Here is a 22619-nt window from a genome sequence, read left to right on the forward strand (position 1 = left end):
AGAGATTTGATTCGCGATACCCATTGGTTTGGGCAGACGGGCCGGTGCGTTATCTGGGCATACACCTGTGCTGCGACGCGGAATCGCTTCGGCTTGCTAATTACGGGACAGCTCTGACATGGCTAGAGGAAAAGGTGGAGGTCTGGAAAGCTCTGCCCCTTTCGCTGACTGGTCGCATTGCTATTGCTAAGATGGTGGTACTCCCTAAATTCTTGTATTTATTCGTGAATCTTCCCCTGCCACTCACTAAGGCTTATTTCCGACGCCTGAGATCTGCGCTTGTGCGGCTGGCGTGGGCGGGGCGACAGCCCCGCATCGCTTGGGAGAAATTGACGCTGCCGTTTGAGCGGGGCGGATTGGCAGCCCCAGACCTGGAGTTATATTATCACTGTGCACAGGCGCATTTCGCATACTATTGGCTGAATCCGACCCGGTATATGCCACACCTTGCACCGAAGAGTGATTCTGTCTGGCCTGACGGCTTGATTTGTGCGCTCGGCGGGCGGGTTCTCCCCCGTTCTAGAGGAATTGACACGGTCTCCTGCACTGCGGGAGCATGGAGAGCGTTGAGGCAGCGGGCCGGGATGCCTGCACCCTTTGCTCCATCGCTGCCTGTTATGGCAGTGGCTGATGCCCAGATGTATCGTGATGGAGGGGTGCGCGGGTTTCTACGAGACGCTGACTTGTCGGTGCTGGGAGACTGGGTAGTGGATGGTCGGCTGTTGGATGTTACTGGTGCACTTTCGAACTGCGATGGCACCCCGCTGCAGCCTTTTTGTGCTCTCCGCATCCGCGCTTTGCTGTGGGATCGTTTTTTTGAGGAGCCGGATGCTCCCTCGGAGTTTCGGGCTCTGGAGGCACTTTGTAGCGCGAGATCCCCCTCCAAGTTGATAACTAAGCTGTATAATGCTGTGCAGGAGCAGGAGAGCGGCCTTGTGTTGCCTGCTCGGGCTGCATGGGAGAGAGATGTGGGGGAGCCTATCCCGGAAGCGATGTGGCGCAGCTGCTGTGCTCATATGAGGACATTGTCCCCGAACTATAGACTGCGCTTGCTGCACTTCAAATTTCTGCACCGGCTATACTATACGCCTAGGAAACTACATTCCATGGATTTGCTAGCGGACACATGCTGCGCCCGTTGCGGGGCTCGAGATGCGGGTTTCTTTCACCTGGCATGGGAGTGTGCGGAAGTGTATAAGTTTTGGGAGGAGATAAGATGGTCGATTGTTGAAATGATTGAGGTAGAGATACCCCTCTCCCCTAGGATTGCGCTGCTGGGATATATGGACGAGGTCCATGGCCCGCATAGACGCTTAGTGGGCCTACTCATGCTGCTGGCTAAGCGAAGAGTCGCAATGTGCTGGGGCCGGGGGAGAGCCCCCCGTAGATCAGATTGGTTACGAGATGCTGCTTTTTGTCATGATCAGCTGTTAGTATTCTGGGAACTCATGCCAGAGGGATCCCGCCCCAAAGATATATGGAGCCCCTTAAATGAATATCTGGCGACGCAGACTGAGGGCGCTGAGTGACTGATGTCTCCTATCTGTGTGTTTCAATCCCCCCCCGAATCATGCGAGTTACCTTGATGTGTGATAATTCTGCGCGATGTGGCTGTGTGCTCCACCTGCCTGTTTGTAGAGGTTTTTTGCATTGTTATCTTTTTGCAGTTCTCCCTGCTCGACGCTGTTAGATTAATACCATCGGGCGTGTCTGTCCTTGCCCTTCTCCGGGGTGGCGGACTGTTGCACTCCTCCGATATGGAGGGTTTGTTTTTTCTTTCCTTTCTTTCTCCCGGAACGGACCTCTGGACATCAGCATATAGAGAGAGATACTGGCAGAGCTACGTCTGCGATATGGGATACCACAGTAGTTATATGAAGTGTAATGGCTCTCCTATATCCTTACTTTCTTGTCGAGAGATCTGCTGAATTAATGTATGTTCTTTGGTTTGTGTTTAAATGAATAAAACAATTTAAAAAAAAAAATAATAATAATATGGAATTACTACAATGTGAGGATCTCGTCTAACCACACAAGGATGAATCAATAAAAAGCTAAAGGTCTAGCAGCCCTGGCACTGGAGTACATTTCTTTCTAGGCCGATGTGAATACGATATTAGGAAAACATCGGGCCAGTGATTGAAGGGTGCTGACCCATTGCCCAATGCCGGATGCTATATAGGGCAGAAGGAAAATGTGAATGATAATTGAACTGACTAATGGATGAAGATGGCTGATCCAAAGATCCTCTATGAATGTATATATTTTAATGATCAATAACAAACATGCCAGGAAAAACAACTAAAGCTGTCTATGGGTCAGACCAAAAAACTCAGAATGAAAAAGATGACATTTATTACGCAGAGAGTAGTGTGAAAGTTATGATTTTTTTCCTAATTATTTTATAGTACTCATTGGCAAACTAAAAGAAACCACTTACATTAGAATGAAGGAAAAATCGTTATTTGAGCAGATTGGGACATCTTGTAAATTACCTGAAGCTTTATGTGGCGGATAGGTCTCCCTCATTGTAATTTTGCTGACTCTTGACTGCTTTTCACAATCTTGTACCTTTGTCCTTTGAGGTTTTGTGGATACTCCATGAACAACAATAGTGTAGCTGAGTGGAAAAGTATATTTGATGAAGAAAATGTACATGAAATTATGTTTAGAATCATTTTTTTATCAGTTTTATTCACAGAGCATAGAGCAAACAACAAATCAATACGCAAAATCCGATAATGGCATGAAAATAGGAGAACCCAGACATAAACCGGTTAGGGGAAAATGCAAAAATATTCGAACAGAAGGAAATGTTAGTTTAGAACATAAATTGGTATAAGTAAGGACTTGGCAAAATCACAAGCGGGCTGAATGATACAGAGGAAGCATAATACCACCCAGCATAACCACACAAATATGTTGATTCTGCAGACTTTAAGAAGGTTGGGTGGTCAGAATATTTTGACGAAATATGTGTCTTGTCGGAATTTCTTCAAAAGTGAATTTTAACGCAATTACTGCATTGTTGTCTTTTAATGGGAGAAGGACAACATTTTATTAATATTATTTATCGTATTTTAGAGCACTTTATACAAGAGTATTGCAGTGTCTGGCACTGCAAAGGTTTGTTGTCCTATATGTTAGTAGCAAACACTCAACTAAGTGACTTTTTCTGTCTGTGGTTTAACTAGTTTTTTGAGAGGTAGGAATGGAAGAGAGTGAGTTGGTCTTTCAGAACTCAGTTTGAGACCGATCACAATTTCTTTGCTAGGATCCTGATTCCAATTGCGTGAGCTACTGGTGTCAGTGTCTTGGTATTTACATTACAGAGACAGTGGTACATCTAAACTAGACTTGCATTTATCATAGCATATCCCGAATGCTGCCATGATTATAGGTAGGGGTGAACTGCACTTTTTAGTGTGAAGCAGCACATCTTGGTGCCAGGCACTTGATCATACACAGAATATTTTGCACTTTGTTTGCGCTTGATTTGATCACAGTGTGTATGGAAAGTTACATTGCCTCTGGGGTGTAGCAAGAATGGCATTGGGCCTAACTCACAGAAGAAAAATGGGCCCCTCCAACCCAGATGTTTCCTTGAGATGAGACCTCCAAATGTGTAGCCCACAAGTATGGACGTTACAACAACACAACCCAGAGCATTAATTCCTTCAATTATTTTTCATTAACAAATCTCAGGTTGTGAAAACTGTGTTCTACAAGGTTACATTTTGGCTCCTTCTCCCCTCAACATTTACCTAGAACAGTTAGAAACCAACTATCAGCTCTGTCGCAGAGTATCACAGTTGCAAGACATCAACTGGTTGAAATTGTACCTAGTCTCCCTTTGTCTCAAACTAAATTCTATTGAAACAGAATTTCTGTTGCTCCACTCTAATAATGCCTCACCTTCTCTTCAAGCCCGATTAAACTCAATCTCTTACACCTACTTGGGCCTCTTTGGGAAGATCCATTTCCTTTACTTCAACCATGATTTCAAACTGTGTGACCAAATCGAGTACCAATATGCCTTCTATTAACCTCACCTTCTAATGAAGGGCAAATCTCTAGACAACTGTAGTTCAGTGGTCAAATTCCTAGTTTTATGACATATAAATAACAGAAAAATGGTATCCACGTGCCTGTCCAAATTAGGCTTAGTATACTTAACAGCTTTCTTTTACCTGCCAGCTCAACTGGTCATAGGTACCAAGAGATGTGCCTACATCATCCCTTTAACAAATTTCTTATGTTAGCTTTAGTTCAGCTTACATCATCCTCAAAATTGCATAGATTATGCTTAAAACTCCAATTGCTCACCAGCCTGCCTAAGCCTGTGAGAAATTAACTACTGCTGATGGATCATATACAAGAAAAAGTAAATCTTGATTAGACACTGCAAGAGCAATGAGATGAAGACATTGAAATGAGCCTTCTCTTCAAAGGTGCCTAACACCTGGAACGCTTTCCCAGAAAACATCTAGCCCGTACCCACTCTTGTTGACTTATATAAAACGCTTAAGACATACATTTTCCAAGTCCACTAAACTTTTTTCTATCACTTCACTCTTAGGCTGACATTTCTGCAAATGCTTCTGCTATCATTATTGTTTTTTGTGGACTGTATATGTGACTGCCCCGTTGAGGAGTACGGCATTGTACACTTGTCAGAATAAAGATATATAAACACTTGATAAACATATTGTTTGATTTCAAAATATCAATGTAGATATGCTACATTAATTTGGTTGGCTGTTTCGAAGTGGAATGAAGTCTTGCTTGGTGTGATCTAACGTTTTTCACGTGGTTTTGCACAAAGGATGGATAAGACATTACAGGGAGCACTGTACAATTTGCTATAATTTAATTTGATCCCAAAATGAGTCAGTGCTACATTGTTTGGAGGTCAGAGGGAGGACTATGTGATCATGACATTGCTGGGGCATGGATCGGGGTGTGAACCAGGTCACGGAGGGAGTGCTAGTTTGTTTGGAAGGGAAATGCATTTCTGTTTGTTGTGATATAACTGCTTGCTTTAGCATTGATCATGAGGAACATTGATAATGCATAAAACAGAGCATTTCTTTTGCATTTCATTTTATCATGTCATTAGGCGAGGTGACTGAAGGTGAAGGAAAGCAGGCCTGTTTGGCGTGACACAAGACACCTTCACAGTACAGTATAATATTTGGCAAAATCTCTAGACAATGCCCTTGGGGGTCGGGTAAAATGACATGCTGGCAATCAGTTCGGCCCCAGCAGTCAAATTGGGGGTCGCAAGGTGTGTGTTAAAGCAACAGGTGTTTAACTGTAGAGCAGGCAACCTGTGCAAAAAATGTACTGTATAAACCATACTGTGTGGTAGCCACAAGTGCCATATATCGCTCACTCACAAGTGTAATGACTGATAAAATACTCAGTATGGTCGCTACTACATCGACCAGTCAATGACTGAACTATATTAGACACTTAAATGGAGTCAGCTTAAAGTACACTAACCTTGAGGACCTCACAGAAGTGGTAATGCTTACCCGCATTTCATGTTGTGTCAGACCAGAGTACATATTCCATTGCTACTGAGGTCTGGTCAGAAGTGACCAACGACACCCAACTGATCCTCTCCCTGTCTGAGGACTCTGCGCAAGCCAAGAGGAATTGCCTCAAGCTCAACTTGGACATGACAGAGATCCTCGTCATCGGCTCCATCCTTTATGCCTGGAACAACTGCTGGTGGCCCACTGCTCTGGGTAACATCCCCACTGACCATGTGCACAACCTGGCCATCATCCTGGACTCCCCTCTATTGAAGACCCGCCAAGTTAACGACGTCTCCTCATCAAGCTTCCACACTCTCCATCTCTTGCAGAAGATTTTCAAATGGATTCCCTCTGACACGAGGAAGCTGGTCACCAGCAAACTGGATTACGGCAACGCACTCTATGCCGGCATTACCAAGAAACTTCAATCAAGACTACAACGAGTCCAGAATGCAGCAGCCAGACTCATCCTGGACATCCCCAGACACAGTCGAATCTTCTCCCACCTCACAGACCTACACTGGCTCCCAGTCAACAAGCGCATCACATACAAACTCCTGATCCACACCGTCAAGGCACTGCACAACTTAGGACCAGCATACCTCAACCACTGCCTCACCTTCTACGTACCGAACAGGCGTCTCCGTTCCTCCCAGCTCGCCCTTGCAGACTTCCCCAAGTTCTGGAAAAGTACAGCAGGAGGAAGATCTTCTCCTACCCAGCAGCCCGGACATGGAACACACTTCCCTTCAAGCTCAGGCAGACCACATAACTGAAGCAGTTCAGGAAGGACCTCAAGACCTGGCTCTTTGACTGAACAGCATGCCTACACAGCGCCGTGAGACCCTACGGGTTGATACCCGTTCTTTACAGTTCATTGATTGGTCAGTCCACTAAATCTTTGGCAGCAGATTCTGTGCATGAGGGTTTCGGAGGCACAGCTGTCAGCAGCATGTGCCAGGAGTGGGCAGGGTAAATTGTTAGTATTTGAGGAGCACAATCTCACTGCCATGCCTGCATCCTGCATCTCTCACATTTCACGGTTCTGTGATGCATCGCTTAGGTGCTGGTGAACACACAAGAAAGAGTATATTTTTCTTTACAAGAGGACAGGGCCACAACACCACAAATGCTTACTTTTATCACAGGAGTAAAGTGTAGGAAGGTCTGTAGGAGCAAGCATACTTTGAAACAGCATCACCCGAGTTCAGACAGTATATGTATAACAGTGTACTTGTTAAGTGTGCTCTCAGTTATGAAGATGACCGTGACCCTAACAGATCGAAGTAACATGTTAACATAAGCAGCCTCACCCAGACCATCACTGCAGTGTACATCAAATTCCAAATTAAAACAATGGCAACTACATGGCAGGCTGAAAAACATGTAATTTCGCCTGCCAAATATCAATGGCAGGTATGCCTCCACAGCACATACCATAAGAAGTTAATTTATGCAGGATAATGACCACATGAATATTTCCATGTGCACTCTTTGCTGTACCACTTTGCCCTATCAATGGCCTCAAACCAGTCTGGGCAAGTTCTTGCTGCTAGGCCATGTAAAGCTGCACCAGCTGCATGACTGGGAAAAGAAAGAGCCCTTGTGTCCCAGCTACCACTCAGCAACAAGCTGGCTTTTCAGCCGAGGCCTCTCCGTAGGGCCTGAGGGGCCACGCCCCTCGCTTTTTGCCCCTCAAGAAGAGTGACTGTCAGGCTGGGCTAAAGTAAGCTTGACAGACACTCTTCATTTTCAGGTTAGGCAGACAGGAGCTAGACATGGGCTATATGCACAGGCCCCTGGATGCTTGAGATGAACTTTGTTGTGCTGAGGATGTTATAGCTCCTGTGGGCGTGACCTCCTCAGTTCAGCAAAGGTTCTCGAGGCCCGCCCCCCCTTCTTGACGAGGGGGAGCGTCACTCATTGCTTCGGACCTGGGCGCTTTAGCCTTAAACCCTGAAGTCCCCAGGGCTGAGTGTCAATCAGTGATACCTCGTCACAAAGTGGGGTCGGGTCAGCTGTCTCACTGACCCCATTCCACTCTGAGACGAGGGAAGGCAGCAGTCCCAGCACTACTGGGGCAGCTGACACGGAGCAGCAGTGAAGTATGATTTTTTTAAATCAATGTTTGGAGCATGCACGCGTGTATGAATATTTGGTAATGAGTGTTGTGAATTGATATGTGTGTGCGTGCATGAATACATGGGTGTGAGTGAAGTTTATGCCCCATCTGGCCCCCTCCATTCCAAAATTACTGACTGCCACTGTGGCTCTTGTCTGTATCAACACACACAAAAGTGTCAAGTGACAACAAATGCACTTGAGGATGGTTGTACTACAATCACCTCAAGACAGGGTGGCCGGGGGGTAGGGTGGGCGCAGAGTCTGGTTGCTGACCAAGATGACCACCTGCGAAGGGCTCTGCTGTACAGGGAGGCCCCAGGTATTTAGCAGCGGGATTTGGTATCTTCAATGGCAAATGGGTCGGCAGAGACCCCGGGAGCCCTGAAGGCCCCAATTGGAGGGCTCCTTTAGGGATGCTGGCCAGGATTAGGTGTGTTGAGGGTAGCGCTGGTCTGGAGAGGAGCTCAGCGGCGTACGGCCTTGAGGTGCAGAGGAGGCAGTGCTGCGATGTGATGACAGTGGCCCAGCAGGCGGGGCACCCAGTGGCATCTCAACTTCTCCCCAACCTCGGTTTACGGTTGGAGACGAAGGCCTACTCCAGAGCGCAGGAGGGGCATGAAAGAAGGGTAGCGTTACCTGCTGGACAGCCCGACTTGGGTGGTGGAGCCAGGCCTTGCTGCCTGCACTCTATGCACAGGGACCAGTTACTGAGGGGGGGTTTGTGACCAGCCTCATTTGAGCCAGAGAGGTGGTTGGTCTCTCTTGGGGGAACCCCCCCTCATTTCTTCTTATTGGGGGCCGCCCGATGGATGGCACCCCCTACATCCATTCCAGAAAGTTGGAGAGGACCCAGCTGTGACCGAGTCTGCTTGGCGGGGCCTGGCTGCTTGCAGACCGATCACCCCCACACCCACCCGGGATTCTTGCCACATGTCACCACTGTACTACAACCACCTCAAGACAGAGTGGTTGGGGGGGGAGGCAGAGTCTGGTTGTACCCCCACTGTCACCGAACCAGGAGCCCCAGGGCTGCTGGAGCTGAGGCCTACCCAGACCACAGTGGATGATCCTCCGCTGCGGGAGATGGTTCCCCCCTCGTTTTCTTTCCCCCCTTTCTTCTGCCTTTTGTAGTCTGGCTGGGAGGCTGACCGCTGCATCCACCAACTGGGGGCAGAACACTGAAAATCTGAGGCCTTGGTTGGGCAAATGCGTGTACTTGCCATAGAGGCTGTCTGAACACTCCGGAGGGGTGGGCTGCCTCATAGGGTGTTGCCCACTGTATGATGCCCCAGAGACTGCAATTCACCCTCTCCTCAGTTGGAGACATTTGCAGGGGTTGTGCAAGGGGTAGTGGAGACCCCTGGATACTGGTCACTACTGAGAGGACACTGTGGGGAAGCAGTGGTAGAGGCGTGCTCCACTCTAACTATCTGACTTCCTGGATTGTCCTTCTTGGCTTACCGCCTAGGTAGGGCTGCTGCACAGGTTGACATGGTCCTACCTGGTCCCCCAGGCAGCCACTGTACCTGTTCACATTCTGCAACGGCCACGATGGCTTCCGGGGAACACTTCTGGCAGCTGCTCTTCACCGAGGCTCTCTCTCACAGCAGGTCCCACCCGCGACCATCCTGGACACCACAATGGATCGGATCCTGCAGGAAATTACAGTGGTGGGTCACAGACTGGAAGTAATGGATGGTAAAATGTCTGAGCTCACAACAGAAACAAAATCTTTTTTGGCTGACATTGTCATTTTCCACAACAGGGTGGAGGGGATGGAGCAACGCCTTTCGGCACTGGAAGAAAGACTCAACTGCACCACAGACACTCAGAACTAAGGTATCTTCACAATTATATTGTTGACCTGGAAGATAGGAGGCGAAGGGATAATGTTCACTTCTTTGGCTTTCGAGAAAAGGAGGAGGGGAATTACGGCCGCTGCTTATTCAGAGCTCTCCTTCTTGCCCTCACAAGGCTTGTCTTCTCCCCCTGGTGCAGATGCAGAGAGCCCACAGAATCGGGCCACACAGGCCCTCATAGCATGTTCAGGTACGACAACCCCTGATAGTGGCCCACTTGTATGGGCCATATGACTATGATGGCCACAAGATCTGCAAGTTAGCAGACTTCTCGAAGGCCTCTTTGAACGAGAGTGAATGTGGATCATGAAGTATGGCAAATCTAAGGACAACCCGAGGAGCTGTTGTATTTCTTGTAGGGCCTGCAGGATTAGAGTATGGACTTAGCCATGCCAAACTGGGTGCAGTCATACAGTCCGTGGACACGCCTTCTATTGCGATCGAGGACCTGTGCCCCCGATGGGACAGACTCCTGGACAGGTCACCCGGTCGCAGAGGGACAAGGACAAAGTGATTAGAGCATTGGATCAGCTCACACAAGAAAGAGGATGCAACAAATCCCCGCTCCCAGTTGAAGACTGGACTTGCCCCGGACTGATTCGCATATTGTCATGAACTGTCGCCTTTTAGTGTCCTTATTGATGGCAGATGAGTACCTGTCTACTGCTCCCTTGCTTATTGATTATTGTTGTTAATGCTGGCCTGTGGCGTAGCTTGTGCTTTCCCCCAGCTGGCTCTAATGCTCTAATGTTTTTATGCCCACGTGTTCTTTTGTCCTTATGTTCTTTCTTATCATAGGGTGCCCTCCTAGTTTGCCGTTGACACCGGAATTTGCTTTCCATGGGTGACTGCGCTGCCTGGGCTCAAGTTCCAGGGTTCGGGGCCCTTTCCCACCTACACCCCCTTTTACACAGGGTTTGCGTCCACAGGACTATACTGGTGATCCCTATCACATGGTGACTGTCCCTCACCCCTCCCCTGCCTGACGACCACAGCTTTACTTCTCACCAGTTTGAAGGGGGCCTCTGAGATGCGCATCTTGGCTGCCGTTGCTTGCCCGGTTCACCGCCGGGTGCTTCTGAGGACCGGTGCCACCGGCACCCTTGCACCTGTTCTTTGATGAGGGACCCTCCCACATCTCTCACGCTTTTCGGCAAAGTGCAACACACTATGTGCATTGAGGTGCATGCACCATGCGCTATGGAATCTACAGGACAGCATTAGTTATGATGAGAATCACACAGTGTAGCCTGGCCAACATCGAGCTGGGGCCCATTTGAAGTGCACTATAAAGATTTGTATGGAATTTACAAGACTGAGTAGTTATGCACCAGCCCACTGGAACTATGCGATTTTTTGCTGCTGCATTTTCTGCATAATTACTATTTTGCTGCACTTGCCACATCATCCATTACCTGTTGGATAACCTGCATATTTTAACCAAAAATGTGACTGGTCACCTTTCCTGTTGCTTATTGCTGTTTTTGAGGGTTAAAGTGGTACTAATGAGATGAACCGTATGTTCAGACAGTGTTAACAAGTGTAAAAATCTCAAATTAATGGAGTAACGTTATTGTACAATATGCCACATACTTAGAACCACTGGAATTATGCGATTATGCAGCTACTGATCTTTTGTATAGTTATGAACTTGCCAAGTTTGCTGCATAATCTGCAGATCTTAACAAAAAAAATGTGTTTCTAGCACAAACACATCAAAAGTTACTAAAAACATGCCGATGTGTATTGCACGGATTGGAAGGCCCTCGCAAAGGTTAATCGGTCATCGTTCAGTTGCTTATTTCTGCGCTTGGTTGTTAAACTGGTACTAATGATGTAAACTCTTCCCAGACAGTATTACCATGTGAAAAAACGACACAATAATGAAGTATTGATATCAAAAATGTGCCCCATTATGCAGCAGACTATGCCTTATCTTGATGCATAATTTAGTCACAATTGCCACATAATTTGGTTCTCCTGTGCCTCATTATTTCGGTGGCACTGGTTATGCGGTGCAAGCATACCATATTTTCAGTGCTATCTGGACCTGGGAGACTTTTTCGGTTGCATGATCAAAGTGGTGGATAGACTGTATGGGTTAGGATTGGTTCTAGGGGAATGCACACACATGTGGTGTGAGCTGTACATAAGTGCATGCACAATGCTGTGTGTTTGGTTGCAGGCAGTATTTGTTTTATATGAACCATCCACCACATGCTACTGCAAGTACATGGAGTCCTGACTGGCATGTCTTTAACAGGCGTCATTTGGTCTTATGGGCTGTGGTGGGATCTTGGGGCAGTCGCCCAGATCGCTTCTGAACTACACTGAACTTGGAAAGGTTTGCGGTTACACACATGGCTGTTTGAACTCAAAGGGACTGGCAGATGTTATGAAACGTGTGCATCTGTTTCTTTATGTTTTTTTTTAAACTATATAGACCTGCTATAGGTTGTGGGTGTTTGCAAAGGGCATCTATTGCCTTAGCTGGAAGTGTGGGGAAGAGACTGTCAGTTCACTTTCAGGATTATTTTCTCACACATTTAATGTGTGGCTGTTGACAACTCTCATCAGTTTTCAGCATGGACACACAATTCACCGAATTTCAAGTCAAGTCATAAGTAAAATTACAGTGCTGTTATTTGAACTGATTCTAGATTGGCTCACGACCAAAGTAAACAACAATCTTAATGGCTCCCACACATGTTAACAACATTTTTGCATATGCCCGAACAAAGGGCTACTGCTAGACTTATTGAAGCACTAGTGTCAGAAATAAAATAGACACGATGGTGACGGCAGATGCATGTGTTCGACATGTACAATATGCTCTTGATGTTGCAGGGCTCACGCAGATCTGCAGGTGCCCTTGTGGTGCAAAAGGCACACGCACAGATCTGCCGGTGCCCTCCCGGAGTAGCAGCAATCAGGTTCGGATGAGCTGAAGTGGACCTGCACAAATCAATATTTTCCCGCACAACCGGGCAAGATTTAGCCCAACTATGCGTGATCCAACCCAATCTGGCAACACTGGTGGACTCGCTCTTCCATGTGCAAGTCAGGGGGTGCTGAGTGCACTGGGATTAACCCCTTCGCTGCCAGGTCTTTTCCCCTCCCGTTCCGAGCCTTTTTTTGGCTATTTGGGGTAGTTGCCGCTTAGGCCCTCATAACTTTTTCTCCACATAAGCTACCCACGCCAAATTTGCGTCCTATTTTTCCAACATCCTAGGGATTCTAGAGGTACCCAGACTTTGTGGGTTCCCCTGAAGGAGACCAAGAAATGAGCCAAAATACAGAGAAAATGTAGTTTTTAAAAAAAAAATGGGAACAAAGGGCTGCAGAAGAAGGCTTGTGGTTTTTTCCCTGAGAATGGCATCAACAAAGGGTTTGCGGTGCTCAAATCACCATCTTCCCAGCTTTCAGGAACAGGCAGACTTAAATAACAAAACCCCATTTTTCAACACAATTTTGTCATTTTACTGGGACATATCCCATTTTCACTATTTGTTGTGCTTTCAGCCTCCTTCCAGTTAGTGACAGAAATGGGTGTGAAACCAATGCTGGATCCCAGAAAGCTAAGCAGTTCTGAAAAGTAGACAGAATTCTGAATTCAGCAAGGTGTCATTTGTGTAGATCCTACAAGGGTTTCCTACAGAAAATAACAGCTGAAATAAATAAATATTGAAATTGAGGTGAAAAAAACAGCAATTTTTCGCCACTTTTTACTGTGTAACTTTTTCCTGCAATGTCATATTTTCAAAAGCAATATACCGTTACGTCTGCTGGACTCTTCTGGTTGCCGGATATATAGGGCTTGTAGGTTCATCAAGAACTCTAAGTACCAAGAGCCTATAAAGGAGCTGCACCTTGCAACGGGTTTTCATTGTATACCGGGCACACAGCAATTAATTTGGTGAAATATAAAAAGTGAGAAATAGGTATCAAGAAAACACTTGTATTTCGAAAATGGGAACAAGATAAGGTGCTGAGAAGCAGTGGTTATTTGCACATCTCTGAATTCCAGGGTGCCCATACTAGCATGTGAATTACAGGGCATTTCTCAAATAGATGTCTTTTTTACACACTGTCTTACATTTGGAAGGAAATAATGTAGAGAAAGACAAGGGGCAATAACACTTGTTTTGCTATTCTGTGTTCCCTCAAATCTCCTGATAAAAATGGTACCTCATTTGCATTGGTAGGCCTAATGCTCGTGACAGGAAATGCAACATGGACCCATCACATTTTTACTTTGAAATCTGATGTGTTTCTTGCAAAGTGCCTAGCTGTAGATTTTGTCCTCTAGCTCAGCCGGCACCTAGGGAAACCTACCACAACTGCGCTTTTTTGAAAACTAGACACCTAGGGGAATCCAAGATGGGGTGACTTGTGGGGCTCTCACTAGGTTCTGTTACCCAGAATCCTTTGCAAACCTCAAAATTTGGCCAAAAAAACACTTCCCCTCACATTTTGGTGAAAGAAAGTTCTGAAATCTGAGAGGAGCCACACATTTCATTCCACCCAGCGTTCCCCCAAGTCTCCTGATAAAAATGGTACCTCACTGGTGTGGGTAGGCCTAGCGCCCGCGACAGAATATGACCCAAAACACAACGTGGACATATCACATTTTCCCAAAGAACACAGACCTGGTTTTTTTGCAGAGTGCCTAGCTGTGGATTTTGGCCTCTAGCTCAGCCGGCACCTAGGGAAATCTACCAAACCTGCACATTTTTGAAAACTAGACACCTAGGGGAATCCAAGATGGGGTGACTTGTGGTGCTCTCACCAGGTTCTGTTACCCAGAATCCTTTGCAAACCTCAAAATATGGCCAAAAAAGCACTTTTTCCTCACATTTCGTCGACAGAAAGTTCTGGAATCTGAGAGAAGCCACAAATTTCCTTCCACCCAGCGTTCCCCCAAGTCTCCTGATAAAAATGGTACCTCACTGGTGTGGGTAGGCCTAGCGCTCACGACAGAATATGACCCAAAACACAACGTGGACATATCACATTTTCCCAAAGAACACAGACGTGTTTTTTTTGCAGAGTGCCTAGCTGTGGATTTTGGCCTCTAGCTCAGCAGACACCTAGGGAAACCTACCAAACCTGCGCATTTTTAAAAACTAGACACCTAGGGGAATCCAAGATGGGGTGACATGTGGGGCTCTCGCCAGGTTATGTTACCCAGAATCCTTTGCAAACCTCAAAATTTGGCCAAAAAACACTTTTTCCTCACATTTCGGTGACAGAAAGTTCTGGAATCTGAAAGGAGCCACAAATTTCCTTCCACCCAGTGTTCCCCCAAGTCTCTTGATAAAAATCATACCTCACTTGTGTGGGTAGGCCTAGCGCCCGCGACAGGATATGCCCCAAAACACAACGTGGACACATCACATTTTCCCAAAGAAAACAGACCTGTTTTTTTTGCAGAGTGCCTAGCTGTGGATTTTGGCCTCTAGCTCAGCCGGCACCTAGGGAAATCTACCAAACCTGCACATTTTTGAAAACTAGACAACTAGGGGAATCCAAGATGGGGTGACTTGTGGTGCTCTCACCAGGTTCTGTTACCCAGAATCCTTTGCAAACCTCAAAATATGGCCAAAAAAGCACTTTTTCCTCACATTTTGGCAACAGAAAGTTCTGGAATCTGAGAGAAGCCACAAATTTCCTTCCACCCAGCGTTCCCCCAAGTCTCCTGATAAAAATGGTACCTCACTTGTATAGGTGGGCCAAGTGCTTGTGACAGGGAAGAGCCAAAAACATGTTGAAATTGAGGGGGAACCAAAGCGGGTCCAAAAAGGGCCGTTTGAAAAAAACAAACATTTTTAGGCTGACAAGTGCAGCAGAACGTTTATCAGCATAGATGAGACAATGCTGGGTGGTAGGAATTTTATGGATTCCTGCAGATTCCAGAGGGTTCCATCACAAAAATGTGGGAAAAATGTGTGATTTCCAGCAAAGTTGGAGGTTTCCAGGGCATTGTGGGTAGGAAAATGGTGCGGGTGCCTGTGAAGCACACCACCCTGGAATCACCTAGATGTTTAGTTTTCAGATGTGTCTAGGTCTTGTGGATTTTTCTACATGGCAGCGTCCCAAAGTCCATAAAGTGCAGCACTCACCATTCCAAGTGGGACGATTCTGAGAGTTAGCCAAGCTCTCATGGCCCAAATGTAAAACGAAAACCCAAAATAATCAAATGTCCTCTTGCTTGCCGTGGGATAAGATGTTTTAGTGTGCGGGGGATAGCTGAAAGACTGTTACCCCCTTCAGTTGGGGTGGGGGCATAACCAGGCCCACACTGGTTGATAGCCACCACCCCACAATTTTAATTTTTTTTTTTTTTTTAATTCCCTGGCATCTAGTAGACTTTCTACCCCCCCCCCCCTCCAGGGTATGGATCGGGGGTAATTGCCCCATCTGCCCACTGGTGGGGAGAACAACTTTGTCCCCATTTATTTGGGGTGGGGGTATGGCCATACACAACAGATGACAAGGCACTTGTGAACAAATAATAAAGGGTCAGTAGTCCATGTACGTATATTATCAAGTCCTCTTCCAAACAATCAGGAACAAGGTAGACAGTGAAAGGTTAGCATGACTCCAATTTATTCTTGAGATGGAATATTCATGTATTGTTAAAACAAACAACAGCCAACACGTGTTTCCTCTTAGGAGAAAATGATCTCCGCGACTTCCTCAGGGCTGTAAAAAATACAATTGTAACTAAATACACAAATATAAACTTTAAGTCTTGTATCAAGAAATATGTACAACAAAATGGTACCTTAACAGAAAAAACCTACACCAATAACCACGTGACCTTGTGAAAACACGCCACTAAAAACCCCCGAAAGTTATAGCTTGTGACAACTCGTAAATAACAAACAGATTACAAGCCTCATATGAGAATACCAATTAATTATATAAAGTAATATGGGAATCAATGAAACATTCCATTACTTTTGTCCAGATTGAAAATACCATGAAAGTCATGACACCAGCGTGAAAATAAACCGAATAGGAGGAGTATGCCCCAGACCCCTACAGTCAAGAACCAATAAGAAGTGAATAAGAGTACCCCAAAATTAAGAGAAAGGAAGTCGTGCATTGTTAAGAAACACCTCTAGAAAAGAGGATCATACCTCAACACGATGTTTAGAACAAAAAAGGACGAATCAAAAAAACTATAGTAGCTCATATGACGTCTCAAATGTTAATGATCTGCGAAAAAACAAAGAAGGTATGCAAAGTAGCAAGATAAAAGATTTAATCCAAGGAAAGGCGACTCAAATTAAATAGAATGAAAATTGTCCACCTGGACACCTACCCAATATGTGGCACTGTATATGAAATTCCGTGTAAACTCGTAAGCGGTGTCTGTGTATACACCCCCTTACCTGAAAACAGAGAGCACGAAAATTAAGGGAGAACCTTAAAAAAATGATAATCACACCACCGCGGTTGACCACGAACCGCTATTGTTAGAACACCACACTCGCTCACCTGACGTTATCAAGAGGGCACGAAGTAACGTGTCCTGGGAGTAGAGTATCTCCTCCGGTCGGTATATCCGCGTGCCGGCACTAAGAGGAGTCCCGCATTTAAAGCTAGCCAATTGGTGGAAATGAAGCCAACAAAGGACTAGGCAACCTAGAGGACTTGATAATATACGTACATGGACTACTGACCCTTTATTATTTGTTCACAAGTGCCTTGTCATCTGTTGTGTATGCTGTGTTTTTCTTTGAGAAACATTGGAGGGGGGGGGAGGATCCTTTTGCCAGGAGCACCGTGCATATGATTGTATGTATTATGCACTAACTTGGGGATTCATTGTGAGTGCTTTGTCCTATAACCTTCTTCCCATTGCTGTTCTTTCGTTTGGGGTACGGCCATACCCCCACCCTCTTACTTTGAAAAAAAAATCTTCCCTGGTCTCTGGTGGGCTTTCTGTCCCCTTTGGGGGCAGATGGGCCTTCCAAAAATAAGGCAATCTGCCCCCAAGGGGGGCAGATATGGCCAACAGTAATGTGCCCCCATGGGGAGCGACCCTTGCCTAAGGGGTCGCTCCCCTTGTGTGAAATTGACACAAACAAATACAAATCCCTGGTGGTTTCTGCCCCCCTTGGGGGCAGATTGGTGTAGCAAAAATCGGCTGATCTGCCCCAAAGGGGGCAGAAATGGCCTAAATACAATTCCCCCCCCCCCAGGGGAGCGACCCTTGCCTAAAGGGTCGCTCCCCGTCTGTAAAACAACAACAACAAAAAATCCCTGGTGCCTAGTAGTTTCTGCCCCCTGTGGGGGCAGATCGGCCTTATTAAAATAGGCTGATTTGCCTCCCCAGGGGTGCAGAAATGTCCTAAAATAAATTTGCCCCCCAGGGGAACGAGCCTTGCCTAAGGGGTCGCTCCCCTTGTGTGAAATTGACGCAAAATAAAATTAAGATCCCTGGTGTCTGGTGGTTTCTGCCCCCCATTGGGGGCAGATTGGCGTAGCAAAAAGCGGCCGATCTGCCCCCAAAGGGGGCAGAAATGGCCTAAAATATATTTGCCCCCCCAGGGAGTGACCCTTGCCTAAGGGGTCGCTGCCCAGCTAAAACAAAAAAAAAAACCCAAAAAAACCAACAAAACAAAAATAAAAATGATCCCTGGCGCCTAGAGGTTTCTGCCCCCAGAGGGGGCAGAAAAGGCCATGAAAAAAAATGCCCCCCTTGGGGAGCGACCCATGCCTAAGGGGTCGCTCCCCTTATGCCAATTTCCTAAGTAAATAATATCCCTGGTGTCTAGTGGGCATTTTAGCAGCCGGATCGCTTCACAATCCGGCTGCTAAAATGCTCTGAGAGACTTCAAAGGGAAGGAAATTCCTTTCCTTCCCTTTGAAGCCTCTCAGGCCCCCATCACATGATCGGAAGTGACGACCTCTGTGAGGTCAGCTCGCGATTGCGTGCTGACGTCACAGGGGGGTGGGTGGTGAGGGGGGTGTCGGGGTGGAAGGGGAAGGGCTTCCCCTTCCATCCCTGCCGTGGGGGCGTGGGAGGGAACCCCACGGAGGGAGCGCTAGCGCTCCCTCCAGGCTCCAGGCCGAGGACGTAATGGTTACGTCCTCGGCACAGGAGCACTGTGCTGCAGGACGTAACCATTACGTCTGCTGCACAGAAGCGGTTAAGTCGGAATTACTTTAATGGTGAATCTGGGGCTCTGCCATCACATCAGGAGTGGGTGCTGGGACAGTGCAAGGAACATGTGGGCGGAGGACCCCTGGGAAGAAGTGACTTGGAGAAGGTCCCTGCTGAGACAGCAGCCTGTCTAGGCATGTAGACCATAGTCTGCCCCGGGACAAACAGCATGCTACTCAGGAGCGGCTCGCGGAGTGCGGAAGGGGCTGGGTGGCGAAGGGGTGGGGGGAAGGTATGGGGGGCCAAAAGGGTGGAATAAATATTAAATTATGTAAATAAAAATAAAAAAAACACTTACCTGAACACTGCCACACCGCTCTGCTCCTCTGCTTCATCACTGCAGGCTCAGGCTCCCAGCCTACCCTGAGACCAATCCTGACACTGCTCAGAGCAGCGTCAGGATGGGCTGGGAGCACAAAGCCAGGGCGCTCCCAGGCAGACTGGGATCCTATGCAGGCTCTCTCCAGCCCAGCAACTTTGCTGCTGGGCTGGACAGAGAGCCTACTGTGCATGAGTGTTTGGCCACACCGAGATCGCAATCGGGCTGGCCCTCTTTAAAAGAAAAGCAGGCGGTCATTGCTCGTCACCCCCGTGGCCCGCCACTTTAAAAGAAACTATAATAAACAAAGATCATTATTGTTTTCTTTTCAAGGTTTTGAAGCTGCCGCTGCTGGCGGGGGAGTAACACTCCTCTGCCCTAACGGAGGGCCCCCCCCCTGCTACTCTCACCCACAACAGAGCTGGGGTGGAGGCAAGGCAACATGGACAACAGGAAGGAGGGTGGGGATAGGGATCAGGGACAAGGGAAGGCATGTAAGGGAAGAAGACGGACAGGGAGGAACACGAAGAAGGGAGAAGTACACGAGAGAACCAGCTGAAGAGTAAGGAAGCCTACAGCAGTTGACCGACCAAAAGCAAACAAATGAGGGTGACAATGAAGCAAACCAGTGGTATGCAATGGGAGGTATATAAGCCCACGAATAAAAAACAAAATGTCCCAAATGAGACCTAAAAATGCTTTACAGAAATGTCACAAATAAATCTCAAAGCACTTATTTTACCAGTGTCAGGTGCATGCTCATTGAACCCAACAACAGCGACTGATGCTTTCTTTGCTGAGTTGCATATGAGATATTCAATTGTGCTTTTCATATTTCTTCCAGTATCCATCCACATTATGGTGTTTTTGTGATGATGGGTGACCCTAAGATTTATTTGGGCTGTTTCGTCAGATGCACCTTTTATTTTTCGAATGTTGCTTAACGTTCGAAAGCGATATGCCCAAATATAGGATTTAAATCACCTCCACAAAATATATATTCCACACTATGCCAAGCTCATGGTGAATAGCAGTATCTCTGGCGGTAAAAGATTGGTGGAAAATCCATCTTACTTTACTATTACTGATAAATCATTTTCATTGGTCAGGAGTAACATGTTCAAATAACAAAACAGGATGCATTCTACAGGGCAACCTTATATCTTTCTGTGTTTAAAAGTGGGGCAAAATTAAGATCTGAAACTCTTATGGGCATGTGCAGTTAATGTGCAGGTTTTCTGCAAAGTGCAACAGTGCATGTAATAAGCAAATCCTAGTGAATCACCTCCATCCTATTTCCCTCCCAACTTCCCGACTCGCCAACATCTGGTTTCTAAAGCAGAGTGTAATACTTCCAAGGTGTATCCATGATCCCAGAGATAGAGTGGAAAGTGATCTGCCAAAGTAGGAATATTAGCACTAAATTATTTATTCGAAACTACATTTCAACAGCTACACTTGTTGTACCCTGGTCCCTTTGGCACATTTGCAATAGCACTTGCGGATGAGGAGGCCAAATCATTGTACACTAGTGTTTTGGAGACAATCTGGCAAGTTTAGAAGGCTGATTTTATTACAGATGCACATTTCTGTCCCAAGTCTCAAGACATCTACCTTGCTATGTGTGAAAACGGACTGTAGTGCTGCGTATGAAGCCGTGTGCGAAAATTGACTTTTGTCCTAGGACCTACATGCCACAAGATCATTAAAATAAATAGGATTTAGATCATCAATCTGGAACTCAATTGAGAAAAAACTCCCAGGAGGAAGGAGGATGCTGCTTCTAAAGCTAGTAACTTTCCAGCTAGTTCAGTCAGTGTGGGAAAGTAGGGTGGGTTTTTGTAAGACATGTTTGAGCTAATTAAATACATTTAACATAGTGTGCTGCACCTCTTCTTCCCTCAAAGGTCCATGGAGGTAGTGAATTTATGGGCGGAGTTTTAGCATGCCCCTTGCTAGCGGGAGAAAAACTTCATCAACTTGTTATCTGACCTTCATCCAAATCAGGAGTTGGTAAATATGTGTTGACCTGTTTTGTTTTGTTGTGTTAATGAACTTTTCAGTGGCAAATGATACAACTGAGAGTGGAGTATTGATGAATCTCTTAGAGACAAGGGTGGACATTATAGAAAAAGGTTTGAGCTTGCACTCCCTTTTCCTGTCTCAATCAGTCTAAGTCATGTTGGGTTTTATTGTGAAGCAATTCATTTTAACAAAATTCAGAATTCTCCAGGGGCCAAAAGAACTGTGCTTTTTAATAATTGCATAGAGTGTCTGGAATAGCAAGTGGAGGATCTGGCATCAATATATATTATTACACAGGTGACGCACAATGTTGCCTACAGATGTGATCATTAGGTCCTTAAGGGCAGTGTTCAGAGCACCCGCAGAGTATAATGTACTACTTCCTGAAGTGTGGTTCTAAGACACAATACCTATTGATTTCTAATAGGGGCTGCACCCTTACTCACGGAACTGTATAAAGATTGGGTAACGTTCTAATTAGCATTTTCTGTAAAAGCCCCAGGATTTTATTTGGACTCTTAGCTCGTTGCATTCCATCAAAACCTTTTCATACTGTAACTGACTGATTTGGGTGTTGAGACCTTGATCTTTTCCAGTAGTGTTTGTGTCTATAATTACACTTCTAGACTATAAAATGGACAGAACTTGGCATAGAGCTTTGGATATTTGGTAATAAATAAAACGTTAAATCAAAAAAGTTTCTTTACTAGAACAATGTTAAAAAAAAAAGTTAATGGGGGCGTGGCCAAGATGGCAGCCAGATAAGTAAATTTTTACACAGCTCCACCAACCGACTGCCCAGAAATACAGCCCCAAGAAACAGCTATATGGGCCACATGCAGAAATTAACAGAGGAAACATCATGAGAGGCTGTGGGCCCACTGACCTGCCTCAGGGGCAAGGATTTAAATAGGTTTAGCCTCTTCCCCTGCAGCCATGATGGGGCTCTGAAATGGCACCCGTCGTGGACCCAGAGCAGCGATAACCTGATCCTGAGGTACCTGGCGCTACGCCTCCCTCAGCAGCTGGACGGACACTTCTGACTCAAGCTCACTTCCTGCACTCAGACTTGATGCACTTGGAGTGGTCTCTGCCACTCCCGGACAACAAGTGAGAGGCCAGACCTCTCGTCCTGTAGGCCTCGACCTGCACAGATGATCGGGGCCCACCGCAGAGTGCAGCTGGGGGAACCATCAGCTCCTGACGCTGCAGCATCCAGCAGACCCTGGCTGGGAAATCCAATTAGTTGCTCATCCTCCTCTCTACGAGGCCTGCACCAAGGAGGCCAGCTTGTGGCCTCGGTGACTGCAACATTCCTCGGCCACCATTACACAAGAGCCTGAGCCCCCTGCTGGGCAACGTGCCCTGAACTCTGCTTCATGTGCCATAGCCCCCCATCACCAGGGTTAACAAACAAAAGCAAATGGGGGGAGCTTTGCCACGTGCAGATTTGGTGGGGACAACAGAGGGGAAGGATTGGAGAGGCCTCTACTTGCAGGATTGTGATTGGGGGACCCTTCCTAGGGACTGGACTGGCCAAACTGTGGCCAAACTGGACTGGCCATCTTCCC

The 22619-nt window shown here is 46.6% G+C and overlaps 1 protein-coding gene across 1 annotated transcript in view; it reads right to left on the reverse strand.

The window, feature by feature from the left end:
• UBE2U (ubiquitin conjugating enzyme E2 U) overlaps window positions 1–22619 on the reverse strand; it is a 355949-nt gene that overhangs the window by 16420 nt on the left and 316910 nt on the right. The window contains exon 10 of the mRNA XM_069232516.1: window positions 2496–2620. Coding sequence (XP_069088617.1) covers window positions 2496–2620 — 125 coding nt within the window. The remainder of the gene's footprint in view (window positions 1–2495; window positions 2621–22619) is intronic.

Source organism: Pleurodeles waltl, chromosome 4_2 (genome assembly GCF_031143425.1).
Source record: "Pleurodeles waltl isolate 20211129_DDA chromosome 4_2, aPleWal1.hap1.20221129, whole genome shotgun sequence".
NCBI classification, from domain to species: Eukaryota; Metazoa; Chordata; class Amphibia; order Caudata; family Salamandridae; genus Pleurodeles; species Pleurodeles waltl.